Raw genomic sequence first — 22419 nt, forward strand, 5'->3', positions numbered from 1 at the left:
AACCCCATCTTCTGTGTGTATGTTGCCTGTTTAGATTGCAAGCATTTTGAGGCAAAGACCCTTCCCTTGCACTGAACATAAAGCCCTTATTTACACAGTGGCAATAGTTTTTTAATATAAGAAAAACAAGAGTCCACCGTCCTGCTAGGGTAGGATTCTTCCTTACAGACGAATGAAATAACTCTACATGGTTATCAGATACCTCCCATATTCCCTGGTAGTGAGTTTGTCCTTATATATGTTACATTATATACAAACTTAGATCACAAAATAAGATAGTCAACTGGTATGGATGAGAAAGATGTGGAGAGAGTGTACTAACTAAAAAACAAGATGCGGGTGTGCGCATAAATACACTAACATATTTTCGTACAAAGTCTCAATGTATATTGACTTTGATGAGAGTGCCTATCTGAAAGTAAAGCACATTTATTTACCAAATGTGATAATCACTTCTCTCTATTTGATCTGCAGGGATTTTATGCATTTTAATTTTGTTCTCTTTAAATCATATTTCTGCTTAACAGGACTCCAAACTAAATGGAATCCTCTAAGACTCAGGAGGAATCATGTGCTCTCAAATATTGTCAATGTATTCTTATGCACGTTCGCTCCCTGGTGTCCACTTAAACTGGTTTCATTACATAGCCAAATAAGGTTTTACAATTATAATAATTATAATAATAGCCACTGGTTCTTGAAATTTGAGAGAAGCTCCGTAATAAACATTTCTTGTTTTTTATATGCTTCTGAACCACCATTCTTATTTATTATTTAGTTATATATTGCACAACGACATTCAGAACCATTTTTCTTAAAGATATAGACTAATATTGTATACTACTGACATAAAAGGAGCTGTGACAACAGAAAGAAATAGTGTATTCCAAAACCACACATCTGTCATTTGATTATTATTAACTATTACAGTAAATTACTCTGGAGGATTATGATTTTACACTGACAGACTAAGATTATTTGTACAATGGTATATACTTTATTTGGGCATGATTCTGCACTCTGATCTTAATCCAGTAAAGCACTTGGTCCAGTAAATCAGTACATACCTGCTTAAAGTCAAGAACATTCTTAAATTGATTTGCACTTTGTACACTGGGATCTAATACTGCTGGAGCAGATTGAGATTCAAGGAACTGTAACCAGCTCCTTGAGGTTCCTCCCTTTTCCTGCACCAGGCATATCTTGGTGTAGGAGAAAAGAATTAATTGTTATTAAGCAGTGAATTGACTGAGCACTGTACATAGGAAAAACTCCACAAAACAATGACTCACATACTGAGAGTCAAATTCATTGCTAGCGTAAGAAGTGGCCCTAACTCCATGGGGTTGTAGCTGCTTCTGCCAGTGGTGATGATTACAGTGACTGTAGAACATCTATTACGTACGTAACAGAGAAAATAATTTATAAATGGAACACTGGTATAATCAAAACAAGCCATAAATCCAACTTAAAAGCTAGGCTCAAAACTTGTAAAAGAGTAAAGATTCAAAACGGAAAGGAAATAAAAATTAGGTTTAGAGTAACAAATTTTAATTAACAAGTAGATTGTAAGAAAAACTCCCATTCTGGTTAATTAAAAGCTTCTACCTCCCCTCCCCCAAACACACCGTCCTAGCCCTCTCAACCTTTCAGCATGTTTTCCTTAGCTGAATCTGACGATAATTCACAGTGTTCTGCACGTCTAGCCAAGGTGTCCTCTGAGTTAACTTCTCATGGGACCAATCAAGCAAAATACTGACTACTACACACAGCACTTTACTCTCTTAATATCTCCCTAACCTTAACATGCAATGCCCCAAATGTACCATTAAATTATAGAACCAGCAAAAACAACTGAAAACACAGTAATGATGTTCTTGTGACAGTGGAAAGACAGAGAAGAGTACACATTTAGTGTTCCTAGACACACATTAAAGAGAAAAAATAACTTGTCAATGGAAATAGCAACAGAACAGCTACAGTGATTTAACACGGCCTGTATACAAAGTTTTATGGTAATGCTCAAAAAAGTAAGTGTAAATTATTAGTCACAGAGAGGAAAATAATTTCAATATCAATAACCCCACTTCAGCAAAGCACTTAAGCACATGCTTAACCGAACTACATGCTTAAACCCATCCTTATTCAGCTAAGCATTTGGCAAGTGCTTAACTGCCTTGTTGAAAGGGCTGGACTTAAACATGTGCTTCAGTGCTTTGCTGAATTGGGAACAACAGCTTTACGACCGGGACTTGGATGTTAGCAATGTATGCTAGAATATGAAACCATTTCTTGTCACTTCATAAAACAAAAAGGCTATGGTCAACTAGATAGATGACTTGACATTCTTCGAAAATATTTAAAAATAACTCAGTTAAACCATAGTTTCTGATGTGTTTTAGCTCCTCATTGTATAACGAAATCTCCAGCCACTGAAAACAATTAACTATAAAAATGGCTAAAATGGCCAGCTTTTGTAATAACTTTAAAGGAATTAATCCAAAAATGTGATCTGAATTCCACTGAATGCCTGCCATCTACAATTTTGAATGCAGCGTTTTTGAATGGAATTTCATTTCCATATCAGCCATCAATGGATTAGAAAGATAACATCAATCACTGGTTTCTGAAAGGCATACAAAAAGGACTTCACACCCCAGATGATGTCCCAGCAGACGCTGTTTTACTAGAATGTGCCATGGCACCAGATGCGGGTGGGTATGCCCCACAAGTGGGAATACACATTCAGAGGCCACAGTGAAGAACATATTATTCACTGTAATCTGCTCTCTCTCAAACACGATCTGAGTCACTTATCTTGAAACTGAATATTCTAAATTAACTCATGCCCTTACAAAGAACAATGTTACCGGGGTAGAAGGGACAGTGGCTGGCTGGCAGGCAGCTGTGCAGACAGCCCTGGAAGCATACTGAAGCTGCTAAGCAAGATGTCTCAGTGAGCTTGTACAATGCCTGGTGGGCTGTTTGTTACTGTTCCTTTCAGCAGAAGCGGCACTCTAGCCACTGCCTACAAGCACTTGGGGATGGCAGCACATGTACTAGCTGAATGCTGCCCTTGCGAACTGGATGTGAGAGTTGGCATGTTATTCATCCTTTGCTGAGCACTCTTGTGCATCATTGTGGCAGCTACCCTGAGATATTACAAATAGGAGGACTCTCCTTTATATCTTCTTCAAATAGTTACACGCCGGTGCAGCCGATGGTAGAATTGGCCCTATGGCACTTGTACATCTTTAATAACACTCCCTCTCTCACTCATTTTTATTACAAAGATTACGCAAAATTATAAATAAACAAACAGATAAATTACATTGAAAGGACATTATTAAGCTTAGGAAATGCCAGAATTAGGATTCCTGGGCAAAGGCTTACAACGTGACTAAATTTGGGTGAGTTTCCATGGGGATGGCAAAAGGCACACCCCTCACACTAAGGCCACCCCCTGCCAAATTACAAGTTCCTGCTCTAAAGTCTTAAGGTACTACAACTGCTCGAAGAAAAGATCATCAGAATATTTTTTAACATAGGCAAAACAACGTATCTGCCCCTTCCTCCATTCTCAGAATGGCTGAACTCTTTTGGCTGAAATTTTCTGAAGAAACTTAGCCTGATGCAGACAACCAACATGGAAAATTTCAACCCAGTCAGTTACAGGTGGCAAAGTTATAAGTAACTAAAGACAGAGTCTTATAATACAAAGTGTTTGGCAGCCCTGCCTATAATACAACCAGTCCTTAATATCAGTAATTTGGGGAACCTACTATATATATTTTCCCAGGAGAAAACATCTGTGTGTAAAAACCTCCAACTCATGTCCACATATGTAAAATGTAAATTAAAATTCATTTTTACGGGGCAGAAGTGCTATAAGTGCAGATTGTTAGAAGACCACAGTTAAGAACATTAAGTCTCAAGAAAGTGTAAAGTGTGGAGGACACTGTTTAAGACAGTAACCTTCAAAGGACAGGCATAAGCAGGTCGGAAGAGTTTTGAAGGGCAAAACACCACTGAGTTGTGATTCAAAGCTGGAATAATGATTTATAAAGGCAAAAGTATGTAGGTGCAAACTTGCAGTGTTACAGTCAAAAGAAAGGGTGTAAAAGCCTAAGGATGGGGAAGAAAAAGGTTGACAATTCCTTAGGGGAGCCAGAAAGAACAAATCCCATTACAGCTAATGAACAAGTGCCAAAAGTCTGTAGACACATTACTCAATACACTTGGCTATGTAATTCTTAGCACAAACACAGAACTTCATGTGTGATAATGGATTTAGACATCTGCTTGTAAAAACAAACAAACAAACAAACAAACCAAAAAAACCCCCTTGTTTTCCAAAACATTAAATTATCTTTAGCTTTAAAGGATATTGTCAAGATGAGTTTTCAAAATTTAAAAATATCTTCTGTTGTTGCTTCTACAAAACCCCCCCTTTTGAAAACTTATAAGTGAAACATGTTTCTTTACCCAAAACTATTTTCCTCAGCTGTGCATGCACATCCATACTCATACACAAACAGGCAGACACACAAAGCTTCAGTATGTTATTTTGGGATTGATCAACTGGGCATGGGCTACTGGCTCCATTAAAAAAAACCCAAGAAGCATGGTGAAAAAAACAACACAAAAAGAAACTAATGTAGGTCAAATTTTGGACATACTAATCTTTAGTTTCCCGTTAAGATTGAGAATTTTTAAATCTAACTGGAATCTTGCAAACAAATGTTGAAACTGTTTTCTGAACCATTTTGCACATGCAATGAATTAGTCACATTCATGTGAAAACATGAAGAGCTATTGTAGTTTATGAAAACATGGTCTAAGAACAATTATTTTAATTTTTCTCCCCTGCTTATTAACTGAATAAGAAGAACAGTTATGGCATTTAGACTGTTAACTGTACCACAACAAACCTTTGCCAAGTTGATTTTAAGTGAGATATTAGCTATAACATTGCTGTATTTTTATGCACTAAAAATGCACCACGCACTGACATTCCATGCTTGGCTCACAACTGGGAAATTATTGTTTCCAACTACACAATCCTAAACACCATGCAATCCAAATATCACCAGACAGGACACCAGCAAGGCCATGCAGAGCTGACGTACAGTCAGAAGATCAGTGAAGAATACACACGTGGAATCATATAAAGAAGCCATCCAAGTTGGTGCAGAAAAGCTAGGTATCTGTGGAAGATTAAGAGGGAAACTTGGAACTTTCGGAAGAGCTACATTGGGAAGACTGTTGGTGATGCTCCTGTGAAGAAATAAACAATGTAGGAATACAATAAAAAATAGAACTTACAGGACAATAGAGGATTAAAGCAAATTGGGTATAAAGATATAGGTAGGTTAGCCCTTCTATAAACACTTACTTGACAGGCTGCCAGGACTCTTGTTCAAGACCTCTATGAATGGACTGGGCAATAGATGATTCCATGAGATCGACATAGCGGACGACCAAGGGAACAAAAATTTCTTGCAAGTGCTTGTGAAACTGTCCATTGCACAAAAGTACTTTAAAAACAAACAAAAACAATTCTCAATTACTCAACAGGCTGTGATCCAATTTAATTAGCTATAGCAAAAGAAATCTCTTAAAATGTTCTGGTGTGTGTGTGTGTGTGTATATATATACAATATATATATATATATATATATATATGTAGTTCTAAGAGCAGTGATAGCATGACCCAACCTCTGTAATGAATACCATGTCAGAAAAATTCCTAAGGGCTTTTCTTAAGTTTAGATTAGTTTTATTTTTCAGTAACTATTGTTTACATGAGGAAGACAACATAATAGCGACTGTTTATACCAAGGCTGAAGTTAGCCATTCCAGTCATTCTTGTTTTATATCAGATAGTTTCTTCTACATAGTGTGACTGACTTGGAAAATAGTATGTTTGCTCATTCACAGATCATACTCTTGTATTATAAATGATAAGTACTGAATGCTCTACACACATACAGAATTAGGCCTCAATTCGGCAACGCACTTAAGCATGTGCTTAACTTTCACTATCATGAAATTTAGGCCAAATAGGGATGGATTTAAGATTGTGCTTAAGGGATTTGCTGAATCGGGGCTTAATAATTATATTGCCTTGATAGAATACTTGGATGCAAAGACAACAAACAAAACAAGTATAAACACTAGTAGTAATGAAATAATATTCCGTTATTATTTGTTATTTATATTACACTACAGCCCAAAGGCTGCAACCAAGATTGGTGTCAAATTTTGCCAGGCTGTATGCATACACATAGGCACACATGGTGCCTGCTACAAGAAGCTTCCAATACAATTCAAGACGAGAAGCAATGGGTGTGACAAACAATAGCAGGTGGTGCAAGAGAGAATGCGTGTGATGATTAATATTATGCAGAAGACTAGTGGGACACACGCTAACAATATGCTCCACTAGAAGATTCTGAATTTTAAAAAAAATCCTTATCCTCTCCTGTGCTCCCTTAATATCCTTCCACACCAAGGTGGTGCGCTTTGGCTCACTGTTATTCTTATATTGTTTTATTTGTTTGCTTCTTCCATATAGATTATCCCCTTCCCAAACAGACTATCCCCAACCATCCCGCTACTTGTGGTTGTTAGTTCCTTTTAAAAATCTCTATATCACCAATATAATTAAATGTACGTAATATATAGAAACAATCCCCACAACTCCCTCTGGGTTTGGGTCCCCATCATCTATTTATACTTCCCTCTGTCCCAGGGTAGGGGACCCAGAAGTATGATCACTTGTTCTGTACTGCTCAGGGAGACGGGGTGGGTTCCTGCAGGGGACAAGAAGGCAAAAAGCCATGATCATTTATGGTGTGTCTGTGGTCTGTATCTGTGAACGTGATGTTCATTGCTCACCGCAGTGTTCACTGATCCTGCTCCCCACACCCTGTCTATCTCCAGACCCTATAAAGCAGCTCACCCGGCCCCGATCCTGCAAGACTTACACATATTTTAAACTTTATGTATGTGAGTGTGTGTGGAAAGTTAAATACATGCTTAAGTCTTTGCGAGGTCAGGGCCAGTCTGGAACTACTGACCTAGCAGGGTATGTCTACACAGCGATTTGAAGCCCACGGGTGCAAGCCTCCCAGGGGTCATGTTAGCACCCTAAAAATAGCTCTGTAGACAGTGCTTTGAAGTTGGGGCTGGAGTTGTCGGCCTCTGACAGACGCATGGAACTGCCACAGCTCTGCACTATTGTCCTGACTGTTGCAAGCACAGGATGCACAATCCTCTGGTGTTTGCAGAGCCGCAAGAAAAACTGCATCAGTGGTGATCACTTTAGATAAGCTATTACCAGCAGGAGAGTGGGGTGGGGGGAGAGAAAACCTTTTGTAGTGGTAAACACCCATTTTTTTATGGTTTGTGTGTATAAAAAGATCTTCTGTGCTTTCCACAGTATGCATCCGATGAAGTGAGCTGTAGCTCACGAAAGCTTATGCTCAAATAAATTGGTTAGTCTCTAAGGTGCCACAAGTCCTCCTTTTCTTTTTGCGAATACAGACTAACACGGCTGTTACTCTGAAAAGTGGGGAACATGACAGTTTAATTGAGGACAGATTGCTGTGGGACAGTGAAAACCTACTCCAGGTTTTTGGTGGCATTGACGGAGAAGCAGCAAATGGTGGAGCACAACGTCTGGGCCTCAAAGCAGGGACACCAGAATGAGAGCTGCACTGACAGCAGAGGAGTGAGCGATGATTGCAACATTGGATTGCTACTGGTGAGTTGTCATCCAAGTGCGCAGGGCCATTAATTGTGACTCAGAAACATGCAAGACACAGTGGATGGATCTATAGCAGTGGGATTCCTGAACTGCGATGGAGTGATAGACAGCATGCAGAGTCCTATTTTGACACCAGTCCACCTTGCCCAAGAGCATATTAACAGAAAGGGTTACTTTCCTATAGTTATGCAAACATTGGAGATCATCGGAGACACTTCAACACTAGTTTTGGCTGGTTAGGAGAGCCATATCTTTAAGAACACAGTACTGTTCGGAAAGCTGCAAGAAAGGACTTTCTTTTCCAATTGGTGGATCACCATTGGGGATGCTGAAGCTCATGAAGCTGTCCACTGACCAACTTGACAGCAACAAGGAGAGATTCAGCTATTGGCTCAACAGGTGCAGAATGACATGTTAGTGTACTTTTAGAAGACTGAAGAGATGATGGCATTGTTTACTCACAAGATTGGATCTCTAGGAAAAATATCCCAATGGTTATAGCTGCCTGCTGTGTAGAGTCCTGCCCAGATACAAAAATTTGGATCAGCATCCAATCTGCATCCACGGTAATTAAATTGTATCCGACCCACGATCTGCACTCCACCTTTTATATGTATCTGCATTCGCACCCACACCAGCACCCTCTAGAACAGCGGTCCTCAACTGGGCATCTCTGGCCCTATAGGGGGCCGCGAGCCTGTTTCAGGAGGGCCGTGGCCCCATAGGGCAGAAGCCCCAAACCCCGAGCCCACCATGGGGCTGAGGCTTGGTGCCCTGAGTCCCCCATGGAGCTAAAGTCTAGAGCCCTGGCACTCCCTCCAAAGGGGGGTGCCAGGGCTCGGGACTCTGGGCTTTAGCCCTGTAGGGGGCACCAGGGCTTGGGGTTCAGCCCCATGGGTAGCCCCCCCTGAAACTGCAGCCCTCCATTGAGTACCATTACTCTGAGCCCTGTGCAGAAAAAAAAAATTGGATCTGCATCCAATTCGCAAAGATGAGAAACAAAGAACTGCATCCGGGCTGCACATATCTGTGGATGTAAAGCGGATATCCATGGATCTGCAGGGCTCTAGTGCTGCATCCTGCATAATACCTGTGAGGTAAAGTGGGAAAAGTTGCTTCTGGGGTGAAGGGCAGAGGCAGAGCAGCTGTCTGCTGAGTTTGAACAGCCAGATGCAAGGGCTATTAGAAGATCTCAGTGTGGAGCTATATGGCTGAGGGAGGCCTTGAGAACATTTTAACAGTGTGCCATTGTAATGTACTGTGGTGGACTGTGCTCTGCTTGGCCTGCAGTTCTGGGGCCTGTTAGGAATTGTGTGGTGCTTGGTGCCATCTGTGAATACAAAACTGTCGATGCACCTCTTAATTTTGTGGGTCTTGCTGTACATTTATGATTATTACACTGTATTTATTACTGAATGAATTATGTCACACTGTACAATAACAAGTAAGTGGGTGCATTCAGTACTGCAAGGCAGTCTGCAGCATATGTTGTGAACTAATAAAGATGAACTATTTCCCACAGAATAGAATTTTATTGAGTAACAAAATCAGTGTTAAAAATCGGTGCTACTTACAAGCAAATACATTAAAAACTTAATAAATTAACAGAACAGAATGTGATGTCTTGAGGGGGCCATTTAGGGATCTGGGGCAAAAATTGGGGATCGGTCCTGCTTTGAGCAGGGGGTTGGACTTGATGACCTCCTGAGGTCCCTTCCAACCGTGATATTCTATGATTCTATGATGTCCTGTTCCTTTAAATATTTGAGCACTCCCCCCACAGTGCAAAGCCTCACTTTCATGTTAGTTTCACTTTTGCTGCTAGAACAATAGTTTTGACAGCAGTGAGCTGTGGAGCTCCTCTGTGTCTGCATCTCCTTCTCAGCTGGGTGCAGATAGAACATTTGGTGGTGAAGGATTTCTGTCCCATGAGTGTCCTACGCTGCCTGTGCCTGACCAAGAAGAAAAAGTAAGCAAAGAATATTATAAAAAGAGGGGGAGAGTTCACCTAGAGGCACAAGGAGACAGATGGCTGCTTTTGCTGCTGGGACATCATGAACCAGACACAGAGAGAGGGGGAACTCACAGTAAAGACAGAACAAAGGGATAGGTTGCTGCCTGGAGCTACTGCAAACAACGCACTGAGAGGGAAGTAGGCAGCCCTGTTGGCTGACCACGTGCAAGCAGGCAAACAACTTAGCCTGCACAGGGGATGTACAGCCAGCAGAGGGAGCCCAAGTACATCCATAGGAAAAATTCTGCAGTCTGCACACAGCCAGAGGAGGCAGATTGTTCATTTGTTTGTCTTTCTGCACTAACAAAAAAGTTTCCCTGTGGCAGAGAAGTAGTCCAGGAGGTGTGAAGTCTAACAGGAGAGTAGAGAAGTGGCAACTTTGGTGGGCAATTTTCGACAAAAAACGCGAATCATGGAAGGTGTACCTTGAACACTTTGAGCAGTTTATAACCCACAACACCATTTAAATGGACAGTGAGTTTCAACCTTGCTGACAGCGATGGGTCCCAAAGGCACATGGACAAGTGTGACCTATTGTCTCTCCGACTGTACCTGGAACTGCCATGTACATCACAATTACTGCACCAGCGCAGGAACATTTTTCTCCTACCCCATTAACGAAAACAGAATGATATAGGGGAAGTGGAGCGTCAGGAGCAGTTTGCTGCTGCTCTAAGGAAGTTGTCAGAGCACTGTCAGTTTGGACAAATATTAAGTGATGTCCTGCATGACCAATTTGTCTCTGGATTACGCAATATCAAGATCCAGAAGAAGTTATTGTTTGTATCAGCATTTACATTCAAGAAGACAGTTGACGTTTTGGGATGGTTGGTGTCTGTGCTTGGCAGTACCACCTAGTCATGATACTCTGGGCTGCATCGTCCAGTGGCAAGAGTCAATGGTCGCATTGCCCACTGGCAAGAGTCAAGAGCCACGTTGTCTAGCAGCTGAAGGGAGTGTCCGTATTGCCCAGTGGCAAGAGTCATCAGTTGCATCACCCAGTGGCGAGAGTCAATAACCGCGTCCCCCAGGGGTGAGAGTTGAGCCCCATTGCCCAGTGGCTGGAGTCAATAGCCACAACGCCTAGCAGCTAAAGTCAGTGTCTGTATCGCCCAGTGGCGAGAATCAGTAGCTGGGGGTATGGGAACCTGGGCCCGCTCTGCTCCATTGGGTTCCAACCCAGGGCCCAATGAAACACTAATTCAAACTATGTGACCTAGGAGGTGGGCATCCTATGCCTGCTCCCTGGGCCACTTCCTATCCCAACTTCAGTTCCTCTGCTGGTGCCACTGGTTTGCTTCTGAGTTCCCCCGAGAGTCCTCTTTGGTTACGATCTGGAGGCTCTTCCTCTCTCGGTTGGGGATCATCATTGCTGTCCTCTGCTGTTGAAGTGCCTGCGGTGGCTTGGCCATGGGGCCTGATCCCAGCCACCTGGGGCCCCAGCGGCTTCTCGGCAGGAGCCTGCACCGTGTCTGCCTAGACTGAGCTGAGCTGCTCCTATTTGAGCTCAGCACCCATTGTAAGCATGCCCAACAGGATGACCAGGCATGGCTTTCTGGGTCCAGAACTGCTCCTTAACCCTTACTCCCCAGTGTGGGACTTGTATACCACATCACATGAAGTAGCAGTCGCAAAGGAAACTGCAGAGAAAAATTTAGCATGAACTGAGTTCATTTTATGAGATGGCGAGATAGAGAATGTAAGGAATTTCCATGTGGCCAGTGTGCACAAATTGCATGCTGAAAAAGGTTGCTGGGGACCAGGTCATTTGGAGACAGTGCCAGTTGAAGAGACATATTGTTGTGACCTGCCAAACAGTTCAATGACCAGCAACGATACATCCAAGAAGACATCTGTGAAGACTGAACCTAAGAATAGGATGGCAGTTGAGAATTCATAATGCAGAAAAAGACAAAACCTCTAGTGACACTACCAAGACCTAACACCACACATGTTATCAGAAGCTGGAGTGAGAGATGGCACATGGGTTACACTGTTGATTGAAGGAGTTCCTACAAGAATGGAGCTTGATATTGGAGCTGTTGTTTCACTGATGTCCGCATCTACCTATCACCGGACATTGTCACAAGTTTCTCTGGAAGAAACCTCCACATTTTTGAAGATTGACACCTAGAGCCCTGAAAATCTGAGGATATCCTCAGACCATTTTTGTGGATCGGCTATGGATACAAATTTGGTATCTGCGAAGGAATATACCAGAAAGAAGTAGGTACCAAAAGGGATAGTCCAGGTGGAAATTAACCTAGATGAAGAATCAGTTGTATTACTCTTGTATGTGATTGAACAAAAGTATCCACCATTATTTGGTAAACCTTGGCTTGAGAAGCTCAAGGAGAATTGGACCAAGATCAAGGCGATCAGGAAAGCACCTTGAAAGCTTCCAAAAATACTGGGCAGACACTTCCAAGTTTTTGAAAAAGAGCTTGGACAGATAAGCAACGTGTCAGTGAAGCTCACTGTTAATTCTGACAGCCAGCCAAAATATTGCAAGCCCAGAGTTATGCCTTACAATCTAAAGCCTCTGGTAGAAGCTGATTAGGACTGTTTAGTGAACACTGGAGTCTTGTCACTGGTTTCACGTAGGGAGTGGGCTACACCCATCATACTAGTGATCAAGAAGGAAGGCTCAGTCCAAATTTGTGGCGATTTCAAAGTGATGCTGAATCTAGTTTTATGTGCAGACCAGTATCCCACTACCTCATACTGAAGGTTTATTTGTTTCAATAAATTGGATTGGCTCAGTACATACTGACAAATGGAGATTGATCCAGCATCTTGTAAATGTCTCACAATCAACATGTAAAAAGGCTTATTTTGTTATAACGGGTCACCTTTCAGTATTACATTGTCACTGGTCCTGTTTCAGAAAGCCATGGATGAGATCCTGATGGCATTGAATGGAGTTCAATGCTATTTGGATGGCATCCATATTACAGAAAAGGATCAAGAGGATCATCTTCGAAATGTGGATGCTGTTTTGCAATATTTGAAAGATCATGAATTGGAAGTACGTCAAGACAAATGTGAATTTTTCAAACCTTCAGTTGAATACCCTGGACATGTAATTGACACCACAGACTTAATGAAATTGCCAGAGAAAGAGAAGGGTCGTTCTTGAAGCGCCATTGCCCGAGAATGTGTCACAGTTGCTTCATTCTTAGGACTGCTTAACTACTATTGTATATTCCTGCCTAATCTGGCAACTGTCTTGGCATCTTTACATGAGCTGTTACAAAGAAAAAATGGAAATGGGCTAAAGAGTGTGATTGTGCATTTAAGGAAGCAAAGAAACTGTTGACATCAGCCGAGGTTCTTATGCATTTTGATGCTTTGCTACCACTACAATTGGCATGTTATACTTCATGATATGTGGGAGCAGATCTTTTCCACATTTTTCCTCATGGCATGGAGAAACCAATTGCCTTTGCATCACAAACAGTCACTACTCTTGAGAAGAACTATGTGCAGAGTGGGAAGCTCTAAGCATTATCTTCAGAATTCGGAAGTTCCATATCTATTTGTATGATAGACATTTTACCTTGCTGATGGCTCATCACCATTACTTTCAATTTTTGGACCAAAAGATGGAATTTATCATTAGCTGCTGCTTGTATGCAACAATGACATGGCTACTTTCAGGTCATTCTTACATTATTCAATTCCATAAAGGGACTCAAGCACGGCAATGCTGATGGGCTGTCATGCCTAAGCTCTAGTCAACCCAAAGAAACTTCAGATAAAGTGTTCTGTCTCCATTTGATGTATAGGTTGCCCATCACTAGCACAGAAATCAACAAAGAAATGACGAAGGATGGTGCACCTTCTCTTGTGAAAGGAATGGTGCTACGCAGTATAGTGCTGTATCATAAGAATCGGGTTTACACAGTTTCTGTCACATCAATGTGAATTATCTATAAATCATAGCTGTATTTTATGGGGAATGTGAGTGACTGTTCCAAAATCATTTCAATCTCAGGTTTTAGAGGTCATGTTGGCATTGTACTGATGAAGGCCGCAGCCCAGAGTCATGCCTGGTGGCTGGGGATCGACAAAGATATTGACAGACAGGTGAAGTATACTAATGTCACTAAATTCAGCACAATCCTGCTCAGTTCATCTACATCCTTGGTCATGGCCTCAGACTCCTTGGATACATATTCATGTGAACTTTGCCAGATCTTTAGAAGGTTATATTATTTTCATTGTAGTTGATGCTCATTCAAAATGGCCCGAAGTTTTCAGAAAGACTTCTAATACTTTTAAGACTTCTAGGCTGAAAGGCCTAGGTTAGTGCCAGCTATATACTGATCAAATATGGCACAGGAAGCAACTTCTTCACACTGCTCAGCCAGTGTTGCCCAGCCCCATCCTGGATGGATTGTCTCCAGAGACTGATAGGGTTGTTTCGGTTTCTGTGCCCAAGCTGCTAAGATCTTTGGACATCTTTGTACCTTGTTTAGCCAATTTGGTTTACCATTACAGTTGGTGAGTGACAATGGACTTTAATTCTTTTCTGAAGAATTTCAGAGGTTCCTAGCTTCAAATGGAATTCAGCATGTACCTTCAGCTCCTTACCACCCTGCTACAAATGGACACTTTGTACAGACACTTAAACATACCTTAAGAGCTAATAAATCTATTTTGAATTGTCAGCAGAAAGTGGACAATTTCTTCCTTGTCTACAGGAACACATCACATGCTACTACCCTACAGTCACCTGCAACTCTTTTCTTGAAGTGATCTTTGTGTGCTTGTTGGGACCTGCTACATCCTGAAATTGCTTCACATGTAGCGACTTCCCAATCTATGCAAATCGATCAACTACATGAGACTTGTCATCACTTTTTTTCAAGTAGGAGACTTGGTGTGGACTTGAAACTACAGATGTGGAGTGAAATGGGTACTGGAGAACATGTAAAATGGATGGGACCTGTTTCATTCGTGGTAAAACTGTCTGATGGTATTTTATGGAAATGACATATTGACCATTTGCAGCCTCGACTAGTACCGGAGTCCAGGGATGTTCCAGTAGGACTTTCTGTTCCTCTGATCGAACCTCCTTCTGTTACAACTCCTAATTTCAATGACTTGTTGGAAGAAACTTTGATACCAGATCCAGTTGATTCCATACCACCGAGTGTTCCTCTTGTTCAGGACACATTGCCATCACACATTATCCCAAGAGAATGCGAAAACTAGTTGTGTGTCTGAATTTATAAATTGTTCAGTTAGTGAGTTGCTATTCCAGGGCAGAATAATCCTGTGCAATTTGAGAGTCTGCAACAGTCCACCCTCAACTTTTAGCTAGGTTATATAGTGTTTCATGTCAACCGCGTAAATGATAATGTATATATATGTAGGAAGTTTTTTAAAGTAGGGTGGAGGAATCTGTTCTGTTCCTTTATATGTTTGCACGCTCCTCCCTCCCCAGTGCTAAGCCTCACTTTCGTGTTAGTTTCAGTTTTGCTACAAGAACAATAAAAAGTTTCCACGGCAACTTGCTGTACTTAAATGTGTATCTCCTTCTCTGCTGGTCCAGATGTAACACAGAACTAAATGGGAAAGAACATCCTGGTGTGGAGTGGTAAGTATCAGTATGAGTCCCCTGATGCCATGGGGAACATTGAGGGAGTGGGTGCAGGGAGGTGCTATAATGGAGTTCCCCATAGACTGCAAAGGGAAGTGAGCCCAGGATTGTCAATCTGTACATCCGCAGGAGTCTGAAGCATCTGTGTTTGTTGCTAGAGAAGCCCCATTATGCCTTGGTGTATCTCCCTCTCCTTTTTCTGCAGGGATTCCAGTGCCTTTCTCCTGTCCGCTCTTTCCTTCTCCATACAATCTGAAATATTCACCCTCCAGGTCCTCTGCTCACGTTCCAATGCAGCACTGGTTTGCAAGATTTTGCTGAACATTTCTTCTCAAGTTCTCTTCTTTTCATCATCTGGAGCAGGCAGTCCCTGGGTGTGCAGGGGGAAACTCTCAAGACTGCAACCACAGCAGCTACTGCTAAAACAGACAGAGGTATCACTGTCAGTATAGTCACGATAAAAAGCAAAAGTCAAGATTCAGAACTCCCTTCCCTTGCTCCTCTAAACAGACATGCTTATTGGCACTTCTGCTTTGGAGTGCTTGTGCATGGCACCCTTCACAGCACCAGCCATGCTGACTTTCGCCTACCAGGGTGAGTAAAATGCGGAGGGAATTGCTCAGTTGCATGAAACTGAGTATTAGGCAATGGCACTAAATAGTGGTACAATTTTCCACAGATGGTGGTGATTTTAGCTGATATCATGGAGAACACAGTGGCTGCTGGTGTCCCGCAGCTGCTTGGGTTCACGTGCCACTTCCCTGTTTATTGCAATGGTGCCTGCTAAAGTTACGGCAGACTGGCATGGGGAAGCATCCTACAACGGAGGAAGAAATAAGGCTGCCATCCCTAGAAACCTTCGGGAGAAGATTGCAGAGTATCTCCATGGAAGTTTCATCCAGATCTCTCAGGAAGATTCAAGGGACAAACTACATAAACAAACTGCTCAACATGGCCACCCCCAGCTAACAGTTCTAGGGAATGAAAAGCAGATAACGCTATCTTTCTCTTTGTTGTACCGCTACCTCTCTAGTATGAGTAAATTAATTAAAAGTCAGTAGCTGTGTCTTGCTAAGTTGGGGGCACCATCAGTATATCTTTGTACGAGAAATACATTTACACACTTACCCGAGGTTCCTTCCCCCACAGCGGACTTTCCCATGCTTGATTGCCAGGACTGACTGGACTGTGGTAGAGCCTCAAACAGATCCTGGTTTGCGGCATAGCTGTACCCCCAGTCACATGTCCCCCATGCTCCTCCTCATCCTCTTCCCCTGGCGTGAGGATGAGGAGGTCTGTGTTTCGGGTTCCTTTGAGGTATGCATGATGCTCTGTGGGGTGCTGCTGGGGTCTCCGCCAAATATGGCAGCAGCTCTTTGTAAAAATGACAGGTCTGCGGCTCAGCACCAGGTTGACTGTTGGCCTCCCTGGCCTTCTGGTATACCTGCTGCACTTCCTTTGCTTTCGGGCAGCACTGCTGCTGATCTCCATTGTTGTCCTTCTCTTGCATCCCCTGTGCAATCTGCTCATTGATGTCCACACTTCCATGACTGGTCCATGGCTGTGCCTGCACAGCCTCATCTCCAGCATCCCCTGTCTATTCCAAGCCAGAGCGCGTCTGAAATGTGTAGCAGGATGCACACAACAGTGGAGAGCTGCTAGGTGTGCTCGCTAAGCTTGGCAATCAGGAAAAGGCATTTCAAAAAATCTTGGAGTCTCAAAGAGGGTAGGGGGGAAGGCTTCTGGTCTCTATGAGCCCTGCATGGTAGAGTTCACAGTTGTGACCAGCCTCAGGCATTGTGGGACAGCTACCGAAGGACTGTTAGGATCAACACAGCTAATGCAGTGTCTACCTTGGCATTGTGTCAACCTCAATACATTGACCCTGGCTCAATGCCCTTCGGGGAGGTGAGGTTACTGTGTTGCCAAAACGGGGCACTTACATTAGTGGGAGACAAATTTTACGTGCAGACACCTGCACAACTTACGTCTGCATAACTTTGTAGTATAGACCAGGCCTTATTCTGTGCCTCAGTTACTTGTCTGTAAAATAGGGATACATAGCACAGCTCTACCTCACAGAACATTATGATGCACTGTGAGATCTCCTGACAAAAAGTGCTATATAACGAACAGGCAGTATGATTATTACTACTAGAACTACCACCACTGCTCTTTCCTCCCTGGAGGATGTTGGGGCCTTCTCAAAGGAATACTCCTCTTGGGAAATCCTTTGGTGGAGTACATCTGGAACAGGTGGGGGCTTCTGCACAGGAGGATATGCCGCCCCTCTCCCATTGCTGCCAGCAGCATCAGGGGGTGTCACCGCTGCTGAGTGTCTGGACGCAATTTGTTGTTTCAAAGGTAACCATCAGAAGACAATACTTATTTTCTTTAAAAAGGACAGATATAATTAACCACCCTTGCATTCCCCTCCTTGCTAAGCTGTGCAAAGTATTATTTTTAGAAGTGCTAATAATTTTTAACTACTTAGCTTCAGCATAATTTTTTTATATTTGGTATCAAATTTGATGCCCATTTTAGAATCACTTAAAAGCAGACTGTAAGCTTTTTGTGTTTGTATATTTTTAAAATCAGCATAACTGTGATCCATAATAATACAGAAGAAAGGGATTATATACTAACCCAATGGTGCCTAATACATACAGATAGCAGGTATGAAGCCCAAGGATTACCCCAACAACAAAAAATTGATCACTAGCCTGAGACATAAAAGATGGGCGGTTCAGAATATCTACCAGAATAATTTTCAAGGAGGAGATCTTGAGCAAGACAAGCCCAACACTGTTGAGACCTTTAAAAAACAACAGCGCCAGTTTTAAATCAACATGCTACTTAATTGGCAGTCAATGCAGACAATGCAAGGCTGGCATAATATAATCACAGTTGCTTGAATGGGTGAGCAAGCATGCTACTGCTTTCTGAACAAGCTGTAGAGATGCTCTGCTGCATGCCCTGCTCAGATAGAATTACAATAATCAAGCCTCATGGGCAGGAGGACATGTGTTGTGAGGATATTGTGAGGCTGCAATGGGATTAGAAAGGGCACAGCAAGTACAAATTGTGCAACTGAAAAACCCCATTTTCATATCAAGCCAATGCTTGGCTTTGTCGGGAAAAGAATTGTGTAAAGTGATGCCAAGATTTTTAACGTGACTCTACCTCCAAACAAATCTTTCTACAAGTGGGGACATGAAAGAGGAGTGAGCTTTCTCATACTGTTAACACAGCAGTAAGCCTTTTATTTTCCCAGGGTTGAGGACATGGCAGCTCTGATGTATCCCTCTAGAGAATTCATTCAAGCATTCCTCCAGGGCAGAGAATAGACTAGCAGGGCCATGGGACAAGCGGTATAATGCTGAAGATCATCAGCATACTGATGAGACCCTACCCAATGGTTAGAAATGAACTTGCCAAAAGGTATCACCTGTACATCAAACAAGATGGAAGACAAGGGAGTTCCTTATAGGAATGCCACACTGCAAATTCCTCAGGGATGTCGTGCAATTGACCATCAAGTACTGACTTGCTCCTATATTATCGGTATGAGTGGAACCACTAGAGGGCAGCTACAGACACACCAGCAAAGTCTCTCATTTGCCAAAGTAACAATTGAATGAGTCCTATTTACTTGGCTGCTTGTATCAAAAGCTGTTCAGAGTTCCAGTATGACCAAATAGACTGACCTAATTTAAAACTAATATCATCATCCAGCTAAGCAACAGTGCTAGATCAGTTTGGAAGATAATCCATAATAAAATCCTAGCGTGCTGCCTCTTTGCACAACAGATCTGGCAAAAGACAGCCAAAAATCACATGCTGATTGTAAGTTACTGTTTCCACTTTAAGTAAATAGGACTCATTCAATGAGAGTTAAAGGGATTTGTCAAAAGAGCTTAAAATAAGGAAACTTTGTCCAAGGAAAGAGTAATCCTAGCACTTATCTTCAAGCCATTCTCCTTTTTCTAGTCAATTCACCCATCCCACATTCTCTGTGCATGAAACCATCCTACATTCACATAGCACAACACCACAAAAATGACGTACCAGAGTAAAAAAGACAAAACAGAAATACTTCATATGTACTCTTCCAAAGCTGATTTTGGGAGCAGGAAAATCCTAAGGAAGATCCAAGAAATACTGAAATTAAAAATAAAAGCTACTTTTACCTTATCCTTCTTGAATGTTCTAAATATAGTAAAATATAACCAGTGATCGCAAGACCAGTTTCAAATAGCATTAGCTATTGCAATGTAAACAATACTGCAGCACTGGAATAAGGCTTCACCTCCAGAACAGGGGAAACAGACTACATTGCTCATGTAGGCTAAGAATTATGAGGGGCTGATTCTGATCTCACTTACAACAGTGTAAATCAGGAATAACTCTAAAGTCAGTGGAGTTAAGCCACCCTCTGAAGAAAAGGGACAGGAAAATTGCATGAGTTTCACAAACAGAACCCCCCACACACACATACCCTGCACGCATGCACAAAGAAAGGGCCTCTGCAGAACTGAAAGGAAGGAAGAATGATGCAACTTAATGTCAACCTCTCTCCCATCGACCAAAATTGTCCTATTTTTGCAGATAGTCTAAAAATTATCCTGCCACCACAATGGATTCTCTAAGAAGGCCTCATCAGGCCCTGCTGGCATATATGCTTTCTTATTCCATGTTACTGTAAACGGATGATAATTGATTATAATAATTGTATTGTATTTTTAATTAACAGTATTAAAAATAAGTAGGATTCGGGGCACTGGAACAATTTTTGTAGTGGGGTGCTGAGAGCCATTGAACCAAACTGTAAACCCTGTATATAATGGAAACCACTTCAAGCCAGGGAGTGTGGCAGTACCCCCAGAACCCCTGGTTCCAGCACCTATGGTAGGGTTCAACAAGAAAATGAACTTAGGGATCAGTGTTCTATGTGTGGCTGTTGAAAATGGTCCAGTAAACTGGAAAGAAGAAAGACAGCTTATATTGCATTTTTAGTAATTTTCTATGAAGAATACTATGTTTTCAAACCTTTAAATGGCTCAGCTGTTATTCACACATTGGCAAAATCTGCTAGTGTATCTTCTCATTCACACAGGAATCTGTCTGCATGTGCAAAGGGATGTAACCATGATTTTTGTAGATGTATTAGTGGAAACAGGCTTCACATTTGACCTAAATGTATTTTAAGGACAAAGAAACTTTTAAAATTCTCTTACCCTGTGCTAATGAGACCACGATTAAATTCCTATTTAAAAGATTAAGCAAAACAAAAGGCTCACTCAAGAATTCTTGTGCATCTAAAATGCTCACTCAGCCAGCAGGAGTTTTGGGAACCCAAGTAACTCTTTTGCCTGAAATTTGCTATAGAACTATTTAATCAATGATCAGCATTAAATTTTAGTGACCCAAAAGTGCAGCTCTGAACTAAAAGGAAGGTTATGGTACTATAGCTAATTTTTATCAGGCATGGGCCAAAATATCTGAATCCTTATACTCAGGATAGATTTCCATTAACTGGGAATTTTTCCTGGTATAAGAACTCTAGGATTTGGTCCTAAAGACTTTAAAATCCAAGTCAGAAAACTCTCATGGGAGTGCCAGTTGGTATTATAGATCTATCATACACAGGTCAGGCTTCAAATTATTGCTCCACTTGCCTGAAAACAAGCACTTCAAACATCACACACTGTTTCAGAGAGAGAAATGATCAGTAACAACAATAATGACTTTTTCAAGGAGATCATCTTCTCAGTGAGGCATTGTGCTGGTCAGTGAATCACAAATCTGATTTTTCTCCTCACCCACATACTGTAGCAGATGTACAACTTGTCATTTTAGATTTTTAATATTTAGTGCCACCAACAGATTTCGGAATCTGCTTGTCCATTTCTACCATAACCAATCAACTACTTCATTGTTATGGGTATTAAATACCAAAATTTCGTTCACATCCATGCCAATCTGCTGTTTTGTTTTTTTGTGATTCTTATTTTTTTCCTTCTTGTATTATTATATAATTTTTCTTTCAAACTTTTATTTAATGTATTACTTTCTTCTTCTTTTGTTCTGTTAACCTCTGTTACTGCAGATTCCGTTATTAATTTCCAATAACTAACAATGGTGCACACAATGATGTCTGCCACAATTTCTCATGAGTTATTTTTTTTTACCCTTAAAGATGGCCACTACCGTTCCCCTTCTGAGACAGCAGATGACTTCGTTGTAATTTTACTAGAGTAAAGAAAATAAACAATAGAAGTCATACCTTCCTTCTCGCTCCCCTCTCAAATGAAGACCTTCCCACATACATAACCATCCCTTGCTCCTTCCCTCTGTTACATGTGGGAAGAGCTGCCTCTCCTCCTTACCCACAGCAACAACAGAGAGAGAAGGAGTACTTGTGGCACCTTAGAGACTAACAAATTTATTTGAGCATAAGCTTTTGTGAGCTACAGCTCACTTCATCGAATGCATCCGATGAAGTAAGCTGTAGCTCACGAAAGCTTATGCTCAAATAAATTTGTTAGTCTCTAAGGTGCCACAAGTACTCCTTTTCTTTTTGCGAATACAGACTAACACAGCTGCTACTCTGAAACCTATCAGAGAGAGACTCACACTACTTGTCCATCTCCCCTGTCTTGCCAGCTTCACTGGTCCTACTCTCCCCAACTATACCTCACATGACCTGTGCAAGCAGTTACCAACTGATGTATTGGCTCCTACCAGTGAGGGTAAATTGGGTATGTTGGAAGGTACCCCAAAGGGTCAAAATTCTTGTGAGAGGAAGTTGAGGTGAGGTAGAACTTGCTCCTTCAAAAAGAAACCCTATCCTAGCCCCATCTTTCAGAGGACAAAAGCAGTCACTCTCCTTGGCAGAGTACCCAATAGCTGATCCCCCAAAACCTTCAGCAATGGACAGCTTTCACCTGGGTTAAACATCGGAGAATTAGCAAGCAATTAGGTAGAGTTCTAGGGCAAAAGCAGAGAGCTTGCAGGGCACTAAAA

At 41.8% G+C, this 22419-nt stretch overlaps 1 protein-coding gene across 3 annotated transcripts in view; it reads right to left on the bottom strand.

Annotated features, from left to right (window-relative positions):
• The window catches only part of CADPS2 (calcium dependent secretion activator 2), a 561163-nt gene that overhangs the window by 66318 nt on the left and 472426 nt on the right, over positions 1-22419 (bottom strand). For 2 of the 3 annotated variants that reach the window (XM_077834502.1, XM_077834493.1), the window contains exon 19: positions 5396-5537. In XM_077834502.1, the coding sequence (XP_077690628.1) occupies positions 5396-5537 (142 nt within the window). Of the gene's footprint in view, positions 1-5157; positions 5278-5395; positions 5538-22419 lie in introns of all 3 variants that reach the window. The other variant, XM_077834509.1, reaches the window with a different exon arrangement.

Source organism: Eretmochelys imbricata, chromosome 1 (assembly GCF_965152235.1).
Source record: "Eretmochelys imbricata isolate rEreImb1 chromosome 1, rEreImb1.hap1, whole genome shotgun sequence".
In the NCBI taxonomy this organism is placed as follows: Eukaryota; Metazoa; Chordata; order Testudines; family Cheloniidae; genus Eretmochelys; species Eretmochelys imbricata.